The sequence below is a fragment of the Diabrotica virgifera genome, chromosome 10 (genome assembly GCF_917563875.1).
Source record: "Diabrotica virgifera virgifera chromosome 10, PGI_DIABVI_V3a".
In the NCBI taxonomy this organism is placed as follows: domain Eukaryota; kingdom Metazoa; phylum Arthropoda; class Insecta; order Coleoptera; family Chrysomelidae; genus Diabrotica; species Diabrotica virgifera.
Window position 1 is genome coordinate 11279346 of NC_065452.1, and position 27582 is coordinate 11306927.

The following is a 27582-nucleotide window of genomic DNA, read 5'->3' on the forward strand; positions in this document are numbered from 1 at the left end:
TTTAACAATTTCTGACAAAAAAAATAGCTCTTCACTCTTCAGATTTGTTTAAGGGGGCTATTTTTGAATAGCAATCTCCAAAGCAAGCGAATCATAAATTTTTTCAGACTGGAACGTCTTCACAATATTGACTATCTATTTTCTTTGTAATAAACTAATAAGATATAAACTGTTTATTGATAAACGTCCTTTGCAACAGTGTCAATCCTCCTACCGCATTTTTGATTTCTTCGCTTCTGTTTTAAGGAATGATTATGTAACAGTACCTAATTAAACAATAATTGTACCTATATTATATCGTCTTATACCCGATTTTTATTAATTCATGAATTCTCGAAACAATTGAATTATCAGTCATTCAAGTATATTCATTTTTGAAACAATGCGTTCACATTCAACATGCAAATATTTGTTTTTTTTTAATTCGATTAATTATTTGGTAGCAAAATTACATATAACTCTCCAGTAACTCCGCCACTGTTCAAATAAACGAATCACAAAGAATTTTGTTTGGTGACACACAGGTGTAAAATTATGAACGCGGTGTTGCCGTGTTCATAAAATACGATACCAATTTAACGTTAGGCAGAGAGGGAAGAACTAACTAAGTAATAGTGTTCTTTTGTGGTTGAATTGAAACGGACTAGAAGTACTGGATGTGACCATCACAATTTGGTTTTTTATTACTTAAAATTTGATACTTTAAATGTTTAAATTTGTTTTAACATTAAAACAAAATTCTTAATATCGTGTTAAAATCATCAATATGGCAACGTCAATTTAAAACCCGCTACTTAATTCTGCCCAGACTACAGTGTTGCTGATACTCCAAAATTTCCTTTAAGTATAATATATACAAAGTTGCTTCAATTTATTAGTGAAGGCCCATTGAAATTTTAAGTACCTAGTTAATTAATTTATATATTTTTTAAGAATATTTTCATATTATCTTTCTAACAGTGTCATTGACTAACAATTGAATACTAAAATAGAGAAAACATTTTCAGAATATATAAACTTGGAATTTTAGGAAATATATCTGACAACCTTGATTCGAAAGCTAGTCTCTTTGATATTAATATGAGTGCTGATTATGTTGGAAAATATTGGTGGATAAACTATACCCTGGGCATCAGGCACTCCGGAGATCACCTACGACGTCATATTCGTTTTTAGTGACCCCAAAAACCCACTAGTAACAAAATTAAACTCATTTCCGCCGATTGATGAGTTCTGATTTTTTTTTTATTGTCTGTTTGAGATGCACTTTAAGAATGCATTTTTTGTATGCAGTTTTTCAATATTATCTCATGGCTAGGCGTCACAAAGTTTCCTGGCGCATTCACGAATCGAATGCAAAAAGAATTATTGTCGTTTTTTTTTTCTTAGGTTCAGTGCTTTATTGCTTCGACTATATACCTACAGCTTGCCAAACATATGATGATATAGTTTTGCAATCGAACTAAGAGTATGTAATATTCAGGTAAGCGGGGTACTATTTCTGGAAATGTGTACTTAAATAAACAAGAGAACATTCCATAAAACAGGTAAATCACTTGTTGATAGAATTTCACACCTCGAAGAATAGCGTCCCGCTGAACTGAATATTAATGACTCTCTTAGTTTGATTGCAGAACTATACATGGCGATTTTGTCCACTTGTATGGAAAAATATGCGGGAACCCATTCGATGAACTCTGTGTTGCTGTTGACTGCGCATCGTAGGTGGGTCTTAACCCTTTCGCTCATGGCGTACTACATATAGTACACCGACTAGAAGTGCACTTTTGTAATGCTAAATGAACGATTTATGCTGCGTGGTGCCATCTATAGCTTAATAGCAGATTTACCCATTTAGTAAAATGGTAGCCAATAACGATGTCTGTAGTTCTAAAAGTTTTAGTACCAGTTGACAACCTCGTGTCCTGAGAAACGGCTGCTTTCTTTATTTCCTAATTTTCGGATGACATTTTTTGCAGTAAAAAACGATTGAAAGGTAAGTTTTAATTTTTTGTTACAAGTTTATACTTTGTTTTATTGACTTAAATATTAATTCTTAACCAATAGATCTTTTTTTATCGTAAACACAACGTATTTTTCAATGTACTACGGATAGTACATGGTGACATAAGAGATATTCAAGTTGTACTACTACTAGTACAATGTGATTCAAAGAAAAACCTCAGCTACTTACTTTTTTTAATTTTTTTGCAGATATATACTTTTAAAAATGAGTCAATATAAGAAAAATAAGCCATTGAGTGAAAAAGAACTGTATGAGTTGATAGAGGCTGGACTTTCTGATGTGGAAGAGTTCCACAGAGTTTCTGAGACATATATTGTGGACAAATAGGCAAGAAGCTTGGACGACCATCTTCAACTGATAATTCACCCAGTTCATCTCCTCCACCTAGCAAAAAATGGTGTCAAGAATATGGACCTATCAGAGAAGTTCGATTAGATGTTATAGGACACTTTCCTGACTTTGACGATAAACCTACACATTCCCAAACCAGGTGTAAATTGCCAAAATGTGCTGGAAAAACACACATTTTTTGCATTAAATGTAAAGTACATCTATGTATCCAAAAAAAAAAACAAAATTGTTTTTTATTGTACCACTCAAAGTAATGTAAAAGAAATTTTAATACATTCAAATAAAACATGCTTAAATTATTTTTTTTTACCTTTGGCTCACAGTGTACTACGGGTAGCACATTTTATATGTCAGCTGTCAACTAAAATATTTTATTTTTTTTTTGCTACAAAAAATCTTTAAAAAAATCAATTATTTCATTGTGCACATTAAAAAAATTTTATCTATAAAAACAAAAAGTCATAACTGAAAGGGTTTATCGATACGGCCAAGTGTCACCATATATTTGACAAGCTGTATCTACTCTTTAGTTTGCAGTAAAAGCTACTAATTTACTAAGCTTGTGTACTATTTCTAAACTGACGTTAACTGTCTGAACTCGTTTGTTGGATTCTACAGAAGAAGTGACCTATGTCAACTCTCTTCTTGTTTCTTTGTGATTATACAGGGTGTTTCATTGGGAAACGGAAATACTTGAATGGTGAATAGAGGTCACTGAGGCGGTTCTAGATATACTACATTTACTAATTTTTATAAACGAGTTACGAGTTTATTTATTTTGTCCATTTCTTTCTGGATCCATAACTTTAAAACCACCTTGTATATTTTTTTGGTATTTGGTACAGATGTCTCATTTGGCACTCAAACCACCCAACTACTAATCATGAGAAAAATCCAGGTCCGGATTACCAAAAAAAATATATAAAGTCATTGTGGCCTCAAAACAACACCTTGTATAATGAAATTTTCAAAATCCGTTTGCATATTTGAAAAGAGCACAAAAACTAAGTTTAATGGTTTGCTTCAATTTTAGGCCAGGTTATTTAATGACTTTAATTTTGAAATTATATTGAAATTTTTAACAACTCTGAGATTAAAAAGCAGGTATTATTAACTTTTAATAATAAATTATTAAAGTTAATGAATAAATAAACGGTGGGGAAGACAGAGAAGACGAGAGTGGAATCAGCATGTGACGAGAATGGACGTCGAGAGAATCGCCCGAGATTCAAAGCCAATAGGCAAGAGATCAATAGGAAGGCCCTTTAAAAGGTGGCGAGATAGCTGGCAGTCAACATCACAGCTACGAATACAAGCTCAAAATCGGTTAAGAACAGGTCAAGAGGCCTAATAGAAGAAGAAGAAGAAGAAGAATGAATAAATAAATACTCATTTTAAAAATAATCAATACTTATTTACTACATTGGAACGAATCACTTACTAATCACAAGAAAAATTCAGATCCGGATTAACAAAAAAATAACTGAAATAAGTAAAGTAACTGTGATTTAATTACTTTAATTTTGAAATTATATTGAAATTTTTGTTAATTTTTGAGTTCTTGATTTTCGACATAATTTCAAAATTAAAGTCATTCAATTGTCTGCGCAAAAAATTGAAGTAAACCATTAAACTTTGTTTCTTGTGCTCTTTCCAAATGTGCAAACGAATTTTAAAAATTTCAATATACAGGGTGTTGTTTCAAGTTAACAATTACTTTATATTTTTTTGGTAATCCTAACCTGCATACCAGGTACCATTATAGACATATGTGTACCAAATATCAAAAAATATATACAAGGCGGTTCTAAAGTTATGGTTCCAGAAAGAAATGGACAATTACGATAAAACACCCTATAACTCTATTCACCATTCAAGTATTTCCGTTTCCCAATGAAACACCCTGTATATTTTGTTTGCTTATATAATTTCAGGACATCGACAATCTTATGGCGGAGGGAAACAAATCACGAACAGTAGCAGCTACAAACATGAATAGTGAATCATCCAGATCTCATGCAGTTTTTACTGTCATCCTAACCCAAACATTAATAGACCGAAAAACGGGAGTAACAGGTGAAAAAGTTAGTAGAATGTCACTAGTAGATTTAGCAGGATCAGAGCGGGCTGTGAAAACTGGAGCGGTTGGGGACAGGCTCAAAGAAGGCTCTAATATAAATAAGTCGTTAACGACCCTAGGTCTAGTCATTTCAAAATTAGCAGATCAGTCTTCGGGCAAGAATAAGGATAATAAGTTTGTGCCATATAGAGATTCGGTACTAACGTGGTTACTCAAAGATAATTTAGGAGGAAATAGTAAAACGGTGATGGTTGCTACTATATCTCCGGCAGCTGATAATTACGAGGAAACTCTTTCTACCTTGAGATACGCTGACCGAGCTAAGAGAATCGTTAACCATGCTGTTGTTAATGAAGATCCTAATGCCAGAATCATCAGAGAGCTCACCCAAGAAGTCGAAGCATTGAGGGAGATGCTTAAACACGCCACTGTAAGTTATCAGTTTTTATACATTTCTTATCATTTTCACAATCATGATTGTGTTGAAGTATTCGTTCAGCATTTTGATGCTAAAACTGGTCACTTCTTTAGGACCACACTGGCTTGTCTATATTGATGGCTTAGTGTGAAAACCTCGTATCTCATTAAATTGCAATTTTACAGGAGAGGCAAAAAACCGATTTTCTGCATAATATAACCTAAAAACAACAATTACCGTTACGTATTTTTAATTTGAGCACATTGAGACAAATATCTGATATTGGCCCAGAGCTAAAAGTGTTAAATGTTGCTATTAAATTGGACATACAATAAAATTAACTATGAAAAACACATAAATATCCTTGCAGTATATAGAACCTTTGCCCAAGTTACTATGATAACCTGGTATATCTTGATATACGTGTTTTTCATCTAAAATGAGGTTGTGTTTATTATTATTTACGAGGTTTTCATTTTTCATAGCTTATGGGCCTTATGGCACACTTCCAAATACTAGGTTGATACAGTACAAATATTTTGATTTAAGGTTCATAAAATGTTTCTATATGCCGGACTACCTTTTATTGTTCACAAAAAACATTTCTCCAAGTCGAATCTCTCAAACAAACACTCCAAATTAAGTACCAAATTCTTGGTTATAAATATACGTGGTATTCACACTAAATCAAGACAGCAATTGGTATACGTGGTTTCTTTTTTCGGCTGTAGAAAATAGTCTAGTGTATTTAGATTTTTTCTAACAGTTGTAAATCGTGAGATACAAGGTTTTCAAACTAAAACCACCAAAATGTTATTTTCGAAAAAAAAATAAGATACGAGGTTTTCACACTAAGCTAACGATATGAGTAAATTTAAACAAGGCAATCATAAATGTGCAATTTTATTTTATTTATTATGTGTTTTTGCCAAATGTACTTCACATACATTCCCCTATTGTGGATTTGTGCGTCTAACTTCCAGTTTTAATCATGTGAAGCTAAAGTATCATGTAACAGCGCATTTCAAGACGGTAGTGTTTAACGTACATAACGCTATTGTTCATGAATACCATACTATGAGTACTGTTCGGAATACATTTCTAATGCTGGGGCCACAGTAACGTCTAATGCCGTTAATTAACGCATTATTTGCATTACAGAGATGACAAATAATGCGTTCATTAACGGCATTAGACGTTACTGTGGCCCCAGCAAGTGTTTAACTATGACCGTAGCTGTAGTTAGAGAAGCGACAATTTGTGGACTTCTGTAACAACGAAAGCAAGGAACTATTACAAAAGCACCGAAAACGCTCAGCAAATAGATATTGTAAAACAGATAATTCGAAAAAAAGTGGAAGACTCCATTCCATAAAATAACAAACATGACATAGACATGACTCTGTCTGTTTTTTTCAATGTGCCTCTAGTAAGTTGTCGTTCCATCGTTTTCGTGGTCTTCCCACTGATCTTCTTCCTATTGGGGAACCGTCTCTCGCTGTCCTGACTACCATATTTGTTGTCTTTCGTCTTATGTGGTCATTCCATTCTATTCTTCTGTTTCTTACCCAGTTATTAATGTTATCCACCTTGCATCTCCGTCGTATATCTGTATTTCTAGCTCTGCCCCATAGAGTCTTACCATCGATTTTTCAAAGGGTTTTCATCTCCGCTGTTTCGAGCAATCTTTTTGTCCTCTCTGTGTCGGGTCGTGTTTCTGCCGCGTATGTCATTATTGGTCTGATGACTGTTTTGTAAATTCTTCCTTTCATTTCTTTTCTGATATTTTTATTTCTCCATATTATGTCATACAGGCAACATGCGGCTCTGTTTGCTCTATTCACTTGATCTTCCAGTTCTGTTTCGAACCTTCCGTAGCTAGATAGTGTGATGCCTAGGTATTTAAACTCCATCACTTGTTCTATTATCTGACCTTCCAGCTCCAATTTACAGCTTATTATAAAGTACAAATATAAAACGAATAATCAAAATTTGTTTTCAGCACTACACTAATGTTTCTTCTAGAATACTATTTTCTAAGCGGTTTCTTAACTTAAGCGGTTTTATTACGGAAAAATACTGAAAAAATTAATGACAAAATATATGAGCGTAATCCCTGGGGCTTTTGAGCTTATATGAACTTTGTAATAAATTTGAAATTTTAATCAACTTGGATAATATTGTCCATTTGATTTTGCACGCAACTAGCAAATTTAAAACCGCCGATATATCCAACGGGGAATTTAAATTTGCATTTTATCGAAGCAATTTTGTGTAGATATAATATTGTAACGATGCTAATAGCAAAAAAACGCAACAAAATTAAATAGGCAGAGAGGAAGCGACTATTTGGCTAGGAAATTTATGAGTTGAATTGTGCATTCGACCAACTGTTTGTCGACCAAATGTTGTCGACTAATTTTCCGTCGACGAAGTGTTCATGACCAACTTTCCTAGGTCCGTATATCCCTTTCTTACTCGCTTTCTCTTGTAGTCTTTTTAGTATTTCTTCTGACAATCAGTACTATGTCATCAGTGAATGCCAGACATTGGTGTTTTCGTTGGTATACAAGTCTTGTCCTGTTGAATCCGGCTTCTTCACGAAACGACAATTTTAAGAAGGATACTTAACAACAATGATAACAGTGGGCCCCTTATCGCACCTCCTCACTGACTTCAAACTTATCTGTTACTTTTCCATTTATTTGAACACTATTCTCTGTTTTTCTGTCACTTTTATCATTGTTACAAATGTTTCACTAATTCTTATTTCACGTAGTGCCTTGTATATTTCTGTCCGTTTTACTCTATCAAAAGCTTGTTTAAAGTCAATGAATATGGCCACTGTAGATTTCCCATATTCGTAGCTTTTTACATGTATTTCGTCAGCAGAAAAATGTGATCTACTGTGCTGCGTCCTCTTCATGAGATTGATAAATGTTTCGCCAGATTTCTGCATCGTATTTGTTATTAATTCCACCAGCATTATGTCTGTTTGTTGAGGCAATATCTTCTTCCATTCCGTGGTTTTATTTGGTCAGCAATTCCCTTTAACCTTTAGTAGCTTATGCTATTTTTCTATTAGAGTGATCGATGTTCCTTGTTAAATTTATTATTTTGACTCTTCTCCTTAGCTAATAAGATACTGTTGACTGAACAGTGTCTTTCAAGAGGGCAAATTGCTCAAGATAGAGAGCAGTTTACTGTAGTTATAGCCAACCTTCAGTAACGGAGAAGGTACCTTAAGAAGAAGAAGCAGTGGCGACGCGTGACTTTTTCTGAAGTGTTACCAAAACCAGATGCAAAAAATCTTATTTAAAAAAATGAAGATATGGCTAAATGTATATATAGCTTCATCAATAATATCATTTTGTATATCACCTGAAACTCTCGAAAAAACAGATGTTTCTAGATGTTGGCAAAATTTTTGATCTTTTTTGGCAATTAATGTTAAACAATTCCCTGTAATTGCCTAGATTGTCAGAGTCGTCGCCCTCAAAATGACTCCGAAACGCTAGTTCTTGTTTGCCCATAAAACATACGGTATCTATTATAAGTGTTCTAAGGATATACCTATCTATTTTTTTTTTAACAAACTCATTATGTTTAGCAATATTTGCTTTAAAAGCTTGGTTAAGAGAACTTTCGATTCTTGTTTTGCCAAACTGAATTAAATTGGGTATACATCTTACATGTAGGTAACGGAGAAATTTCATGTCTCCTTTTTAAAACTCTAACACTATTTAAATCGTGAACCTGGTTCACCCATTTTTCTGTAGAAACCAGAAGACATGGCCAACAATACAGTATATTTTTCTTACAACCACATAACCAAGGATTTTCACTGTAGCTACCAACTAAATTTAAAATATCAAACTACTTTTTTTGATTCCTTTTTTAAATTGTTTAAAATAGGTCTTGAATTTTCAATAAACTAATTTTTTCTTCAAAATTATACAAGGAGAATCACTTTTCGAGTAGTTGATCGATTACGCAGCTACACTCGTCTTTGGTTAACTGCACGCACACTTTTTATAGGTACTGTAACCAATTTTAAATCTGGTAACAGGGCTACTGGTATACACAGCGCGCTTACGCCGTCGCTCTTTCAAAATTTTCAGACACTAACCGGTCCCGAGCGCCAGCGCAGGTATAACCATTGTAACCACAAATGAGACTGGTAACAGAGTATAATAAACTGCAAGTCACTTAAACTCGCCAATATTTTCGTGTGTCTACGAGTAGTTGGCTATTTACTGAGTTAGGTACTATTACCATATAATATAATAATATATTTCTATTGGTAAAAATATTGGTAAATGGAATTATTCATCGTCATAAAATATTTATTTGCAAGATTTTTAACTGTTACCAATGGTAACAGTGGTTACATGGACGCTTCGCCAGTGAAGAAGAGAACAGTGTCTTTATTACAATTTCTTAAAATATTTCAACACAATCAAATAGAAATATTTATTTTGTTCGATTTTAAAACATTTCTGATTAATTCTATGGACTAAATTTATATCTTGATGTAGGGATCGCCAGTGGGAGACGTACAACGAGTGGACATCCATCAAAAATTAAGCGAGAGTGAGAAACTATACAAGGAAATGTCGCAGACTTGGGAGGAGAAACTGATGAAAACAGAACGGATACAAAATGAACGGCAACAAGCATTAGAAAAAATGGGCATTAGTGTACAAGATTCGGGTATTAAAGTAGAGAAAAATAAATATTATTTAGTGAATTTAAACGCAGATCCTTACTTAAACGAATTGTTAGTATATTATTTAAAGAATGAAACGGTGGTAGGTGCTAGTAGTAGTGGTTCTGGCAAAGAACCTGACATACAACTGTCGGGTTTGGGTATACAGCCTGAGCATTGTATTATAACCATAGAAGATAACGGTTTGTTCCTGGAGCCTCTTGCCAATGCTAGGTCTTGCGTGAATGGATCTCAAGTTAGTCAAAAGACGCCATTACGTCACGGTGATAGAATTGTATGGGGGAACCACCATTACTTCAGAGTCAACTGTCCTAGATCAATATGTAAGTATTTACTTGCCTATAACAATTTTTTCTTTGACGTATCTTCTATAAAACAGTGTCAAACGCAGGAAAGTTCATAAAATATAATAAAACTAGACGGTTTCGTTTTGATTCCATCCGAGTCTCTTCGGGCGATTCTAGGAATCTATTCAACTAAAGCATCAGCAGTTTACCCATCTAAACCGCTATCATTTTGTACTCTGCACCGAGTATAGCGTGAAAAAATTCATAAAATATATTTGTTATTAGTTTTTGAAAGTAGTTTTAACGAGTAACATTATTTTTCCAGCCGCTGCTTCTGAGCCTCAAACACCAGCACAAAACATCGATTACAACTTCGCCAGAGATGAATTGATGACGAACGAGCTGAGCAATGATCCTATTCAAACGGCCATTGCTCGTCTAGAGAAACAACATGAAGAAGATAAGCAAGGTATGTTACTATTCTTTAAAAATACCACATAATGTTGATTCCATTGTATATGTTTTGTTACTCGCACATCTTTACTTTTACACTGTTTTACACTATTTCTGTAAGTGTAGTGTGATGTTGTCCAGGCGCGGATCTAGAAATTCATAATAGGGGGCCAGACTGACCTCAGCATATCCAACGAACGTGTCCAAACACTGGTTAGGTTAAATGTTCTAACTACATAAGTAGCAAAAATTATAAAAAAGTTTGGCTTAAAGTGGATGCCAAAGGATAACTTCCAGCAACATTGCTCTTCTTCTTCTTCTACGGCACTACAGCCCAAATTGAGCCTTGACCTCCTTTATTTTTTGCCTCCACCCTTCCTTGTCTGTGGCTGCTCTTCTCCATACACGGACTCCTAAAGGGGCTTGTGCGTCGCTGTTTACTGTGTCTTCACAGCGCTTTCTTGGCTTTCCAACCGGTCTCTTTCCCTACATTCTACCATTCAGTGCTCTTTTTGGTAGCCTATCCTCTCCCATTCTTATCACATGTCCGGCCCATTGCAATATGCCGCATACTCCAGTGCCAGGTTAAACAATCTTGGAGCTAGCCCATCTCCCTGCTTTAGTCCCTGCGAAATTTTGAAAAAGTGTGTCCGGTGGTTTTGTTTTCGTACACATTCCTGAGTTTCATCCATTGTTGCTTTAATGAGTCTTATTAGCTTGTGTGGTATTGCCAATTCAGCCAATATATAGTATAGTTTGTTCCTTTTGACTGAGTCGTATGCCTGTTTGAAGTCTACAAACACGTTGTGAACATCAATATCATGTTCCCATGATTTGCTCAAGATCTGTTTGACTGTAAATATTTGATCCAGTATCGATCTTCCCCGTCGGAAGCCCGTCTGATACTCTCCAATAATATTTTCTGCTAGTGGTTGGAGCCGCTGGTCTATAATATACGTGAGGACTTTATATGCTGTACATAGTAGAGATTCCACGGTAGTTTTTGCACTGGAGTTTGTATCCTTTTTTATAGATCTGGCATACTATACTTTTCTTCCAGTCGTCGGGTATGTTCCCTTCTTGCCATATGTCTTTTATGAGCGAGTGGATGTGACTTGCTAGGTGGTCGCCACCTACCTTATACAGTAGTTCTGCTGGTATTTCGTCAACTCCCGGAGCTTTATTGTTTTTCTGGGCTTTAATGGCTTCGAGAACTTCCTCTATGGTTGGAGCTTCTACTCCATTCTCTTCTACGTAGTTCATACCCATTTCAACTTCCATGTCTACTTATGTTCCAAGTAGGGTCTGAAAATAATGCTTCCAGGTTTCTGTGACTTTCTGTTGGTCACTGATTATTTGCCCACTTTCATCTTTACATAGACTTGTTTGAGGTTTATACCCACTTTTTATCTTTTTTAGGTATTCGTAAGCCCCTCTAATTTCGTTGTTTTTGAAATTTTCTTCCATTTTTTTCTATTTGTCCATTTTCATAGGCTCTCTTTTTATTTCTACATATCTTGTTTGCTTTCCGTCTTGCGACTTCAAATAATGTTCATCTTTACCGTGTTCTTCTTGTTATGTACATTTTGTGTGCTTCATTTCTTTCCTCTATTGCTTGTCTGCACTCGTCATCAAACCATGCTCCTCTTCATTATAAAATAGTTTGGCTTAAAGTGGATGCCAAAGGATTGCTTTCAGCAACATGATGCTCTACGTTAACGTATTTTTTGTTGTTAGGTCTGAATTATCCCGTTTTATTTATTTTAGTTATTAGTATCTTCAAAAGATTTTTCCACACATTACCATAAAATCTCGTTTTTAACATGCCCCAATGGAAATTTTTAATATCTTCGTCTTCGAATTGAACTGTCACTTATTCAAAAAAATAATGGATTGTTCTCTTCAAAATAACTTCTACTCGACTATTCGGTGAAATATTGCTCGTTGTCCAGTGCTTGTATAAGTACTACCTTGTCCCATGTATCTAGCACTATTAGCACACATATAACAGGTTTGTACATTTGGAAGTACCTCTATAATTGAGCCCATCAGAATCAAAACCTGCTAAATCCTAAATTTTTCGTTTTCCCTTTTTGACACATTTTCAAAGTTGCCACAAATATACACTCAGATGCAAAAAAATCGATACACTAAAAATTTGGTCATTTTTGAAGTTTCGAATGTCCTAAACCTGTTGTTGGATTTAAGTGATTTTTTTATCACGCTATAATAGCCTTATTCATTGACAATATCGCTGTAATAATATTGTTGATAGACAGTCAAACTGTCATTGTATACCGGGTGTACGAATCAAACTGTGCCTTTTTCTCAAAGTTCGCATCACCCTGTGGACTATTCTAGCATTTATAAAATACTGAAATTAAAACGTAACTATAGCCCCAGGTTTTCTTAACATTTTGTCTTTCGATTCATTCGCTTGTAGTGGATAATGAAAAAGTTAGGTACTTTAACAACTGGCCATGCTCGTCATCAGTACAGGGTGTTTCTAAATAAGTGTGACAAACTTTAGGGGGTAATTTTACATGAGAAAATAATCACAATTTGCTTTATAATCATAATGTCCGAAAACGCTTCGATTGCGAGATACGGGATGTTCAATATTTTTTTACAAACTGACGATTTATTTATTGCTTTAAAACGAGTTGAGATATGCAAATCAAATTTGGTGGGTTTTAAGACGTAGTTAGTGCACATTTTTTGACATACAATTAAGAATTTTATATTCACCATTGGCGCGCAAACGGGTATTATGACCCATAATATTACCCGCACGCACGCCAATGGTGAATATAAAATTCTTAATTGTATGTCAAAAAATGTGCAATAACTACGTCTTAAAACCCACCAAATTTGATTTGCATATCTCAACTGGTTTTAAAGCAATAAATAGATTGTCAGTTTGTAAAAAAATATTGAACATCCCGTATTTCGGAAACGAAGCGTTTGCGGACATATGATTATTAAGCAAACTGCCATTATTTTCATGTGTAAAATTACCCCTTAAAATTTGCCGCACTTATTTCAAAAAAACCCTGTACTGATGACGAACATGGCCAGTTGTTAAAGTACCTAACTTTTTTATTATCCAACATAAGCGAATGAATCGAAAGACAAAATGTCTTTCGACGAACGCGTACCAAAAAAATTTCGATTAAAAACAAGCTGAAAATTTGTGAATAGCTTAACGGTGTCTAGTCGGACAAACATTGATATAAACACTGGAAACGGGGAATTGTGGAACAGGTTAAAAATTTGGAACGTCAGACTATGAAAGCGTTCCATGTATTTTGTCGGACAGAACTTCCAATTGATTTGTTACCATTTGATTAAACTCTCATGCAAAAATCAGACTGGTGTTTATTACCAACTAGGCATTTTAATGAGTGGAACGCGAAGAACATGTCAAATGACAGGAATCATGTTGGTTAGTAATAGCAGTCTGATATTTGCATGACAGTTTAATGAAAGGGTAACAAATCAATTGGAGGTTCTGTCCGACAAAATACATGGGGCGTCTTCGTAATCTGACGTTCCAAATTTTTAAACTGTTCTGCAATTAAAACTTCCCCTGTTCCAGTGTTCCAGTGGTAAAAAAATCACTTAAATCGAACAACAGGGTTAGTTCGAAACTCTAAAAATGAGCAAATTTTTAGTGGATCGATTTTTTTGCATCGCAGTGTATATTAATCTACAGACATAAGGTTTAGGCTAAAAATCTTCTAAATCTGCATTAAATACCAGTGGAATGTTGACGTTAGAATCAAACCCTGCTATGTCCATTACTTTTATGAACAATAAAATACTTCTTTTTCTTGTATATTTTGTATGTTTTCCTATCAAAATGGTTCAATACCCACTTAAAGTGCATTAATTGCGCCTAAAAGCAGTTGAACTGAGGAACCTGCACAATATTATGTGGGCTTCGAATCAAAAGTTGCTAAATCCAAACTAAAAGTACAAATTTCCGAAGATGTACGGGCATGCATAAAAATGACTATACCAAATTAGTGTGCCATATTATGACATTTATTGATGCCCCTTTGATTGAGAAATGCCGGATACTTTTTGGAAAATTTACATTTTTTATGTTTTTTTAGTCTTCTTAAAAATTTCCAAAATTTCCATCTAGCAGGTTTTGATTCTACAGCGTGTCTACTTAAGTTGGAAACATATGGGAAACTTTTTTATTATTAATTTTACGAAAAAAAGTTATTCTTTATAAAAAGTTCTGCATGCTCTAAAACCTAAGATTCGATCATCATATATCAAATTTTGTCAATATTATACGAGGTCTGTCAAAAAATATGAATTTCGTTCAAGGGTAAAGTACCTTTATTTCTCTGAATATCGAAAATTCTTATTATGAAAAGTTGTTTGGAATTTAAAACCAAGATCAAATATCCAATTACATGCTTCCGATTAAAAAAAATTTCCAAATTATCCTTAAATTTATGGATATTTAACTTCGATTTTATTTATTACTGATATTATAACTCTTTTATTATTAATTTTACCAAAAAACTATATAGAGTTATTCTTCATAAAAAGTTTTGCACGCTCTAAAACCTAAGATGCAACCATCAGATATCACATTTTGTTAATTTTATACGAGGTATGTCAAAAAATATGAATTTCACTCAGGAGTAAAGTACCTTTATTTTTCACAATATTGAAAATTGTTATTAAAAAAGTTGTTTAAAATTAAAAACTATGTTTCAATATGTAATTACATCCTTCTAATTAAAATATTGTGAAATATAAAGGTACTATACTCATGAGCGAAATTCATATTTTTTGACACACCTCGTATAAAATTAATAAAAGTTGATATATCATAGTTGCATCTCAGATTTTAAACCATGCAAAGCTTTTTATTAAGAATAACTTTTTATCGTAAAATGAATAATAAAAGAATTATCATATTAATTTGTAATAAATAAAAATGACGTTTAGTATTCATAAAGAGAAAAATTTGTAAAATATTTTTTGTTTCAATTAGAAGCATGTAATTACATATTTGATCTTAGTTTTAAATTCCAAACAACTTTTCATAATAAGAATTTTCGATATTCAGAGAAATCAGAGAAATAAAGGTACTTTACCCTTGAACGAAATTCATATTTTTTGACAGACCTCGTACAATATTAATAAAATTTTATATATGATGATTGAATCTTAGGTTTTAGAGCATGCAGAACTTTTTATGAAGAATAACTTTTTTTCGTAAAATTAATAATAAAAAAGTTTCCCATATGTTTCCAACTTAAGTAGACACGCTGTATATACCTCAATTTTTATTTCCAAATACTGAAAATCTTTAAACATATTACTGCACCTCAAATACAAATACATATAAAATTTTTTAGTAAAAATATTCGTTCAACTGAAAAATTCTTTTGTGAATTTTTTTCTATCCTTTAATCAAAGATCAAAGGCCTTGTTGTATAACAAAATTCAGGCAATCTGGATAACCTTATTTGCCAGCGAATGAAAGTGACATGGAAAATAAATAACCGAATTGAAACGTTCTTTTTTTATTTTTCCTCTTTGATAAAAATGTAATCACTGTAGAGGAAAGTTTGTGTTTAAGTAATAACGTCAAAATGTAAAAAATTACCACCTGAGGCATTCAATTTTATTTTGGAAAATTTATTTTACATATTTTCTGCGAAAGAAAGTAAAACTCGGAAAATATGTAGTCAACCTTGCCGTGATGTTTCTGATAATGTTTGTGCGTATGGAACAGTTTCCGATACGTATAGCATGACAAACTGTACAAATACACACATTTTCAAGGAAATGGAATTGAAGGAAACATCTACTGGAATTCAGATTGTTTTCTTCCGATTTCTTGGAAATAAATTGAAAAATACGTATTCTATATATTCTATATTCTATAGACATAGAGGACGGGAATCTTTATTTTATCGCCAACCGTCACTAAACTCATTCATTATTGTACTCATTTGCCCTCATTTGCGGCAGTAAAGTAACACTTTATTGTACTGAAAGAAGAATTTTACTTTACCTGCCGTGATTAATCAAATTAACCGATATTGAATGTAAGTGGTCGATGACAGTACATAATCGAATGGCGAGTATTTGAGTAGACTTAAAATTTATTTACTTTAATTATTAAAAATATTGTACGCAATTTGCCATATTATCAATTAATTTTATGTCAAAAAGTGAAATTCTGTAGTATTTTGTAATTCTATTCATATAAAATAACTAAAACTTTACCGATTTAGTAATTATTCAATATTGATAACTATCGATTAAAAATCGAAAGCGGCCATCTTGCAAGTTATCTGCCATCACTGCCATGAAATTATTTTATGACGTCTAAAATTTAAGAAGTTCTTAAATTGTAAATTGCAAGTAAGTGTTAAAACCAATATTAAATTATGTTGGCAAATATTTTATATCAATAAAACATGTCTTAACCGATTGTCAAATATACCAGCAAACGAGAAGTAAACTCATCCTTCCCAGGGACATATCTGAGCTTCTTACGGCCGGTTTCACAAAGTAAAGTTAACTTGTGGTTAAGAGATAACCAGAGGTTACCCCAAAATATGCGTTTTAGTTTCAGGTCAACGGCGAAGTATGGTTAACTCACAGAATTTTTAACCAGAAGTTGGAGTGGGTTACCCTTATGGGTATACCCAGAAGGGTAACAATTATGAAACTGAAACGCATATTTTGGGGTAATTTTGAGGTTATCTCTTAACCACAAGGTAACTTTACTTTGTGAAACCGGCCGTTAGAGACAATACAAATATCAACAATATCATACAGTTTTTAACGGAAATAGGAATAAAAGACATTTAATTGTATCACAAATTTTTCAGGTATACTTTTTGTTAGTACATATGTATCTACTTAATATTATAATCTCTTTTTATTTTTAATATGTATTTTCCATTGTTGTCGTTTATAACCCCAGTGGTTCGGATGACATTAAATTAAAAAAAATATATTGGCGATAAAATTGTGTATGCACCACGTCAGTCAAGATTCCTTATCGAACTCGTCTGTTACTCGCCTCGCTCTCAACGCTCGCTCTTCTCGTAATATCAGACTCGTTCGATGAAGAGTCACTTTACTGACTTGGTACATAAATAACTATTGTTCTCTCTTGCAAATGCATACTCGACAATTTATAATTGATTTTTAAAAATTCGACATCAGGATACTAAAAGACCTCTGTGTGTTGGTCTTTTACAGTGTAAAACGATACACAGTTGATCCCAAACCCTTTTTAAGTGCGTCATAGTTTGTCGAATTCGCTCCAACGCATTAAGATATACGTGACAGAAAAAACGTATGTCCGTGATCATTATACATATACCTTCGAAAATGATGTATTCGTTGAAGGATATTTCCATATTAAAGCGACTTATACTTATACTTATTCTATACTATATTTTATTAAATAAAAGCAGACACCGAGCAGTCAGTAGAGATACTACATACACTTTTGAATAAAATATGGACGGACGAAGAATTGCCAAAGGAGTGGAAAGAGGGATTGATTATAAAAATACCCAAAAAAGGAGACCTGAGCAAATGCAACAATTGGCGTGCAATAACACTACTAAGTGCCACATCCAAAGTGCTGACCAAAATCATATTGGAAAGATTGAAGCCGGAACTAGATAAAAAACTGAGAAACAACCAAGCAGGCTTCCGTTTCAACAATTCCACTATTGATCACATCTGCACCCTTAGAATTATCTTGGAACAAATAAATGAATGGAATAAAGATATAGATATGAGTTTTATCGACTTCGAAAAGGCCTTTGACTGTGTAAATAGGGCACAGATGTGGAAAATCCTTAGATTATATGGAATACCACTAAAAATCATAAACTTTATTAAACTCTTCTACGAAGGATACAAAGCCAAACTAGAACATTCAGGTGAAGTAACAGAAGAAATATCCATAGAAATTGGAGTCAAACAGGGTTGTGTACTATCCCCTACCCTATTCCTTATTATGATAGATTGGGTAATGAGAAAAGTAATCAACGATCGAACAGGCATCAGGTGGAACCTTTTCAAACAGTTAAAAGATCTAGAATTTGCAGATGACATCTGCCTGATAACTGAACACCGAAATCATATGCAAGTAAAAATTGACAAATTGGCACAGTACTCCGACACGATCGGACTTCGAATAAACACAGAAAAAACTAATCTCCTAAAAAATAATAACTATCCAAATAATAAAATAATGATAAACGGTAAAGAAGTAGAAGAGGTAGACAAGTTCACATATCTGGGATCGATCATGGAAAGGAGCGGGGGGTGCAAAAAGGATATACAGACGAGAATAACAAAGGCGCAACACGCATTCAACGCTTTAAATAGAATTTGGCAAACAAACGAAATATCAGAAACAACAAAAATTAAAATCTTTAATAGTTGCATTAAAAGTATACTGCTCTATGGAGCAGAAACATGGAAACAGGACGAAAATACAACTAAAAAACTACAAATCTGTAAGTTTGTACTTACAAAAACACATTTGTAAACAAATCTCTAAGAAAAATCCTGAAAATATACTGGCTAAACAAAATAACTAATACAGAACTATGGGAAAGGACAAAGCAAACTAACGTATCTACTACAGTCAAGGAAAAAAAATGGAAATGGATCGGCCACACTTTGAGGAAAGACCAAAGCAGCATAGCAAGACAAGCACTTGAATACCAACCAGAGGGGAAAAGAAAGAGGGGCAGACCAGACAACAGCTGGAAAAGAACAACAACGAGAGAACTCGAAAAAATTGGACTAAGATGGGGCGAAGTCAAAAAGAGAGCAAAAGATAGAAGAGAGTGGAGGGAATTAGTTCACAATTTATCCAGAGAATAGAAACAAAAGAAGATGCGCTGTCCCGGCCAGACAGCAATCTTAAACTTCTGGCCAAGAAACGCATAAGCGCCCAATACTCCACAAGGAGGGATGGAACGAGAGAGATACTTATACTTATAGAATATATGTATAATTGGTTGACAATTACAATACTTTAAATACGTAACCAACCCATGATATGAACAAAGATAATTTGAAACAGAAGTAATCTATCAAGACAGTATTTTCACAATGTTAACGGATAAAATGACAATTGTAATTCTAGGTTAGAAATTTGTCAACGACGTAAATATAAATATTTTATGTCATTGGTATATTAGGACATTGTATAGTGAAATTGTATTCTATATTTATTTATTTTTTTTTTAATATTTTAAATATTAATATTCTGGCAAATATTTATATAAATATTGATATTTATATAAACATAAATATACATATTCTGACAACTGTCAAATTTAACTAAAATGTCATGCAGTGATTCGCGACATTTTTAAAATCTTGATATGACTTCAAAATTAATGACGCACTAAAAAAGGGTTTGGGATCAATAGGCCTGGATCCCGCGTACCAAAAAAAAGTTTTTTAATAGCATGCTGCAAATTTTTTAATAGCTTAACGGTGTCTAGTCGGACAAACTTTGATGTACGGGAACACTGGAACAGGGGAAGTTTTAATTGTGGAACAGGTAACAGGTTTCTAACGTTAGACTACGAAAACGTCCCATGTATTTTGTCGGACAGAACTTCCAATTGATTTGTTATCCTTTCATTAAACTCTCGTGCAAAAATCAGACTGCTATTTACCACCAACATTATCTCGGACTTATTAAAATACCCAAAATATTTGTCGGACAAACATTTTTTGGTATATTACAGGGGTGGCCAAGCTTCTTAATAGTCCGAGCCACTTTTCACAAGTTGAAGTTTTTCGCGAGCCGCAATAAAATACTTATTCAAAAAGTATCAATCTATGTATAGAAGGTATTTACAATTTTTTTAACAGAACTTTTACTTACTGAAAACCGAAATACAATTACGAAATATTTAAACTTAATTACATTTTTGTTTTCCTTCTTTTGATAATTCTTTAGAATTTGGTGATTAATATGTGACTTCTCAGTAATTCTTTTAGATGCTGGTTAGGTAATATTGATCGGTGTTAGGATTTCACGAATTATAAAATGGAATAAAATGGTCCACACAAGTACGTTGTTCCTAATATGGAAATAATTCGACAAACATTCTTTTTTAGGGTACCTTCTTGGATTCTGGTACAAATTTCCAAAATTCGGTATTCGGCGTCGACTTATAGTTTTATTTTCGAGCTTGATCTTCTTGCGTCTCTATTAATTTTAATTCTCCAGATGTTGTTTGGGTCATATATTGGTAAAAATAAAAAATTCACCTTATGAACTATGTTCATTTCAAATGAATTCGGAAAAAAATGAAGAGACGATTTAACATATTTTAAGTCTTCAAATCTATTTTGGAGTTCGGTCAATATTCCTTCCGGCTTTTTTATATACCTACTCGTTAAGTTTTTCTAGTATAATATGGTAAAAAAAATTTTTTTAAGTCGAGTAAAATGACTTAAATGCAAAATGTGCACCTAATACAAATTACAAATTATTGTCCTTTTCGTGATCATTTTTCAGTGCGTAACAAATGATAGGAAAAAGGGTAAGTCCGTGATAATACACATTTATGACATTTATTCTAACGACATTTTAATTAAATCTGACAGTTGTCACATTTTATTTTCAATTTGGAATAACAACAAATCAAATGTGTTTCTTGCATTTATAAAATGGTATTTTCTTTGATTTGTATAGTCTTATAAATTATACAGATTATATTTGTCATATTATTATCTAATTAAAAAAAAATATTTTTTTATTATGGCGCCATCTATCGAAAACTAGAATAACTAGAATAAATGTTATAAAAATGTCACCGACGTGCCTTTTTTTCTGTCACATACAATTTAATGCGTTAGAAAGAAATCGAAAAACTGTGACGCACTGAAAGATGATCATGAGAAATACTGTACATCTGTAGCAAGAGTTATACAAAAATCGGTCTAGATTCGGTTGATTACTGACTTTTACATTGCGCCACTCTTATGTAATGTTCGTTAGCGCAGTTTTCGATGTGTCATATCATTCTTATCTTGGATGGAAATGGAATTTGTTACAAAGTCTTTCATGTTTGTTGTCAGTAAATTAAAAGACATGTTGAAACACATATTATGGAACGATAATAATTTTTTTAAATCATATCGAATACAAAATTGAAAAATAACTCGGGTACAATCGAGAGCCACAAGTAATCCTTCAAAGAGCCACCCCTGGTATATTATGTAAAGTTAGTTATAAAGTTTTAATGACATAAAACGCGCGTTAGCATGTGAACGGTCTCAAGTCAAATGTATGTAGTTGTAATCGCGCGTTATGAAAACGCGCGTTAAGCGCCTTTCATGTGAACGGGCTCTTAGATAATAAAAAATAAAAATACCATGTTTTGGCAGATTTTTTGAGGATCCCGTGTATTTACGATACCAGAAAGGAGTGGGGACTGTGGATGTGAAGTGGCACACTGATATGGTAGTATACGCGGACAATATAATGAGAACATGATGGTAATACGTTTGGGGGCTCCTACGAGACACTCCTTGTTTACACAATAGAAATACCAAAACTGTTCATGTTTTAAAATTTTTATTTGTATTGTTTTTTGTATTTATGGGTTTTATATATGCCGTCTTTTATAATTAAAGTTAATAAAAATATATAATTCAAAATTTGTTTACTTTTAAAAATAATTTACATAAGTTAAAAAATCGAGCTTTTTATAACATTTGAAAGTTCGTTCTAGTAACTACAAAAGCAAACTTTATTAGACAAAAATATTTTTTCTTTCTTTAGTTAGGCATAAGTAATCAAAATCAAAGGTAAAGTTTGTTTAGCAGTAAATGGTTGACTTCAATTAGTGCGGTCGTAAATATTATTAAATTTATCTGACTTGGCCCATTAAGACCGGTCCGAAGCGATAAGCAAACAAGGTAGGCAGAGTTGGTCTTTTGGCAATTAACACTCACTAGACGGTCCTCCTATAATAAAGCAAAGGATCCACAAAATTTACAATAATTACGACGACAAAAACAAAAAAACGGATGTAAAATATATTGCTTTGCCTTATATACCCGAAATTACTGTTTTCAAATGAGTTTTAAAATAAATTAAATCTATTTTAAATGCTAAGATTGTAGAAAAACAAACGTTCAAACATATTTAAATTTTACCTGAAACTGGGCCTTTTATACTAATATCGGTTAATCCAGGATGTTTATAGTCGGTACTATTTGAAATCAACCATTTACTGCTAAACAAACTTTACAGAACTCAGACTCAAGATTTATATTGACCAGTGAATCTATTATGCTATTTTTGTGTTAAATTTGTATTATTTTTATTACAGTTGCCTTGGAGAAACAACGCGTGGAATACGAAAGACAATTCCAGCAGCTACGAAACATGGTGTCCCCCTCCACGCCCTACTCCCCATATTCCTACGACCCTCTTAGAATAGGCTTAAGCAAGACTGCCCCCTGTACACCAACAACACAAATGAAGGTAGAAAGATGGGCGCATGAAAGAGACGAGATGTTCAGAAGAAGTATATGTCAATTAAAAGACGATATCCTTAGAGCGAATGCCTTAGTTAAAGAGGCCAATTTTCTCGCAGAGGAAATGGCTCGACAAACTAAGTTTAGTGTTACCTTACAAATTCCTCCGGCTAATTTGAGTCCCAACAGAAGGGTAAGTGTAATTTTATTTTATACTTCAGGTGGGGTAATTTACGCGAACTGTAACTTGGAACGGTAATAGTCGAGTGATTGGATAAACTTTATGTCGAGATGATTAAAAATTCCTCACACAGTTTAGTTTTGGTGTTACGAGGGTGCATCAAATATGACTTTACTTTTTTTATCTAGCTAGTAGCACATACTGGCGAAATTACACGGTTCAACCAAATTGAATCACTTTGGTTGAATGGAGCAAAGATGAAAGCAATGCTATTTACACGGTATCTGAAAAGTGAACTAACTGTTCAACACATATTTTTCGAAACATGTTGTCGAATGAAGTGATGCGTTTAGGAGTTGCATAAAAGAATTATCGAAAAAGGGTGCGATCGTGGGTATTAAGAAGACAAGCCCTAGCGCTGTTTCACATTATAAGAATTTAAACGTGCGAGAGTTAGAACGCACGACGACATTCCCATTATAATGGGATTTATCTCATTATTTAGATATTTTAGAAATCCTTAAATTACCTTAAAGTATTCGTTAGATATTTATTTATAAAACAATAAACATTACGCATATTTGTTATAATAATTGCAAAGTAGAACACCTTAGTTAAAGTCCACGTTTTGCTTAGATCAACAAGGTCGATTATTCATTTTGAGACACCAACGAGAATATATACAAACATATTTACAAAACGAAGTATTTGATAAATATGGGAACACAGTCAGATTTGAGCATTAGTTGGTCAGTCGAATTAGTTAGTTAGGTTTGGGAGGTTGCTGCCGTTAGAGCAGAATAATGTAATTACCTATCAACTGAATACAATTATATGGTATTAGTTTAACCAAATAAAGGAGTTATGAGTATATAGTGTATTCCTGATATCAATCCCATCATCACCAGAGCAGTTTAAATCTCCACATACCACCATACCATGGTGGTTCATGTAATCATATGGAGCCTTTCTCACTAGAGGGTGGTTGGAACGTTAGGTGAAGTCGCCATGTTTATGTCGTCCCTCGCTTACAACAACAGACGGCAGCCGTGCCGTCTTTACTCACTCAGTAGCATAGGGGACTAAATGCATCCTTTCATATGATACTGTCGTTCAGTCGCACGAAGGTAGTTTCCTTGATTATTTGGTACATTATTTTCATTTACACTTTGTGGCTGTTTGAAGTAGGTGCATATATTTTATATTATGATGTCTCAGATTGAAGCGAGACCTGCTCTTTGGGACAAAACAATAGAAATATATAAAGATAGAAACTTGACGAGCAATGCTTGGAATGGTGTATGCCGTGCACTTAACAGTGAATTAATTATGTACAGCAAAATTAATAATATGTTACTGATAACAACAGTAATTAAAACTACTAAGTATATTATAATAAACTTTATTTTACATAGTTGTAATTAACGTTGAGTATAGAGGGTGTTCCATCAATATGTGTGAATATAAAAATATACAAAATCGTATCTTTTTGCGTTCATAGGATGGACCCAATGAATTCGGTTCCTCTTATTATTTCTCTTTCTTCGACGATAAAGTAACCACAACGCTGTAATTTGATTTCGCTCCATATAATATAACTACCTTTTTTCTACGAAATTATATTTAGTTTTATAGGGTAAACGACTCGGTGAAGACTGGAGTAGGGCGGCCGTGTGAAATTATCTAAAAACAACATTTAAAACGAGGGGAACAACGTTTAAAAACGAGTGGATGACGGAGGGTCTTTTAAATTCTGTACATGAAAAACATAGATTGTAATGTTGTTCTGAAGCTATTTCCTTGTGGAATTTTTGTAATAAACTATTCTAAATGGGAAATAAGCCACAATTTAACTAAAAAAATGATTTTATTAACATTTCGACGCCCAAATCGGATGTCGAAACGATAATAAAATCATTTTTTTTTAGTTAAATTGTGGCTTATTTCACATTAAGAATAGTTTATTACATAGCTTGTATGAGCTAATTAGATGGGCTAATCCAAGGTCCCACAAATAACTTAGTAGAACAACGATTATAAAAACAAATTAAGACTTTTAATTAAAAACATAAGAAATAATAACTGACAAAATAGAAATTGCAAATGAATTAAATACGCATTACAGTACATTAGGACAAAAGTATGGACAAAAAATACCCATTTGTAATGATACATCTTAATGATACATATCATACATCGTATCATGTACCTACCTCAGCCACAAAGTGTAAATAAAACTAATATACCACACAACCCAGCAAAATATCTTCGTGCGACTCAATTCTTATTGTGTGAAAAGGACAAGTGCGTCAAAACTACCGCACGAGAAAACCCTCGCAAGTTCAAAATTCTTATAATGTGAAACAGCCCTTTGAAGCCGCTTTTGGTTGATCGTTGTATATTTGTTAACTCACAAGTATAACGAGTACGCATACTTTTAATCTTCAATTTTATGTCTTCTTCGGTTATAGGTGCCAGGCGGTTTAATAGCATTTCCACGACAATCTCGGTTTTTATAACTACAGTCAAACCTGCCATATCCGGATCAATGTGGCGACAGTCCGATCCGGATATGAAAAAATCCGGATATCAAGACCACTACTTCTTTTACAGCCTCTGAAACGTTTTCTCATTTATACATTCCAGTAATCAACGCTGTCAATAACTTTCTTCGATAGACACGTTTTATAGATTCTATAATACATTATTTCGCCATCTTTTAGTTCTTCTTTTAGTGCGTTGTCCAACAGCAGGACTGCCTTTCTCGGTAGATTTCGGTAGATCCGGACGGCGCAGAACCGTGGGGAGGTCCGGATATGACAGGTCCGGATATGGCAGGTTGTACTGTATTCGTTTTCTTTTATAATCCCATAGATCGGTACGAATACTTTTTCAAATGTTCCAAGAACAGAGGCGTGTGCTCTTTCTTCCATAATAATACGCTGTAAAAGTGAATCGTTCAATTCTTGTGTTTACACATTCATTTCTCGTTCAACGTGTTGAAGATTGAACGCTAAAAGTAAAAATATTGAGCATGTTCAATTCTTTCAACGCCATTGAACGACAACATTCAATGACTTGGAATGATTCACTTTTATGTTTACATGGATCAATTTGGTTGCTTCATCCAAATTGAATGGCAAAAGTGAACCGTGTAATTTTGCCTTAGGGGAAAAAGGTAATTGAAGACAGGTTGGTATGATTGTAGAGTAAGGGAAACAAACCCTTAAGTTAATTAATAATTGCAATTGATTTTTAACTTAGGGTTTGTTGACCTTACTGTATGCTTACTGATGCAAACGGTCTAATATCTCAAATCCCGAGAAGTACACTGTTAAAAAAAAAACAAAAAAACACGTGTTTAATATTTTTCAAAAATCTATCATATGACACCAAACACGACTCCACACCACTACCCCTTGGGCATTGGACAGGAGGCAACTTTTAAATCTTAGGCGGCGTTACCACTCGGACGATATCCGATAAGCGACATTTTATTGCCACGATATATTGATAGGAAGGTTCAAAGAGAACGGACGTTCATGATGATGATGGAAGCACAATTCTCTTTAGTTACAATAAAATTATGAGCTCAAGTGATGAAGCCGTAGTGGCTTATTGGTTTACTCGCAAAATGAGAAGAAAAAGAAAATACTGGGTACATCCTTATAATCTCATCAACGCGCACCATAGCTCGGTTGTTGTTTCCAGAGAGCTGTCTCAACAGGTATTATTAAATTTCTGCCTGGGAGTGTCATTTTCAAGTTTGGAAACAAATAGTAGTCGCACGGGGCCAAATCTGGAGAATACGGTGGATGGGACAACAGTTCGTAGCCCAATTCGACCAATTTGGCCATGGCAGTGGCGGACGTGTGCGCGAGTGTGTTGTCATGGTCGAAGAGAACTTTTTCCCCAATTGGGGCTGTTTTTTCTCTAATTCGGCATCGAAGTTGATAAAGACCACGCCTTGTGAATTCCAGAAAATGCTAACCATCACCTTTCCGGTCAATTTGACAATCTTCACCCTCTTCGGAGCACGTTAGCGGAGTGATAGATACCCACTGTATCGACTGTTTTTTGGTCTCTGGTGTGTACCAGTGGAACCATGTTTCGTCGACGGTTATGCAACAACGTAGAAACTACGGGTCGCCAAATTCTTGAAAATTTCAAGATCTTGTCTTGATCTTGTCTTGATTTCAAGACAAGACCAAGACAAGAAGTAATTTTCGATTTCAAGACAAGACAAGAAATTTTATGTCATTGCCAAGATTTCTTGTCAAGAAAACAAGAAATCTTGAAATATCTAGACTAATAATGAAATCTCCAGAACGTATCTCGGAATTGATAAGCCATGAATAAGAAGGCAGATAACACTTCTTATGGAGTCAACGTCTAGCCGATTTTTTGGCTTTGTTATTGTTAAAGCTGCTCTTGAAAATAGCTAACTATTTTTAATGGGAAATAAGCCACAATTTTATTAAAAAAAAATGATTTTATTAACGTTTCGACGTTAAAAAATATTATTAACG

The 27582-nt window shown here is 33.7% G+C and overlaps 1 protein-coding gene across 4 annotated transcripts in view; it reads left to right on the forward strand.

Moving 5' to 3' along the window:
• Window positions 1-27582, forward strand: part of LOC114332050 (kinesin-like protein KIF13A) — a 515517-nt gene that overhangs the window by 362293 nt on the left and 125642 nt on the right. For all 4 annotated transcript variants that reach the window (XM_028281754.2, XM_028281756.2, XM_050641283.1 and 1 more), the window contains exons 6-9: window positions 4312-4887; window positions 9414-9927; window positions 10217-10360; window positions 22725-23065. In XM_028281754.2, coding sequence (XP_028137555.2) covers window positions 4312-4887; window positions 9414-9927; window positions 10217-10360; window positions 22725-23065 — 1575 coding nt within the window. The remainder of the gene's footprint in view (window positions 1-4311; window positions 4888-9413; window positions 9928-10216; window positions 10361-22724; window positions 23066-27582) is intronic.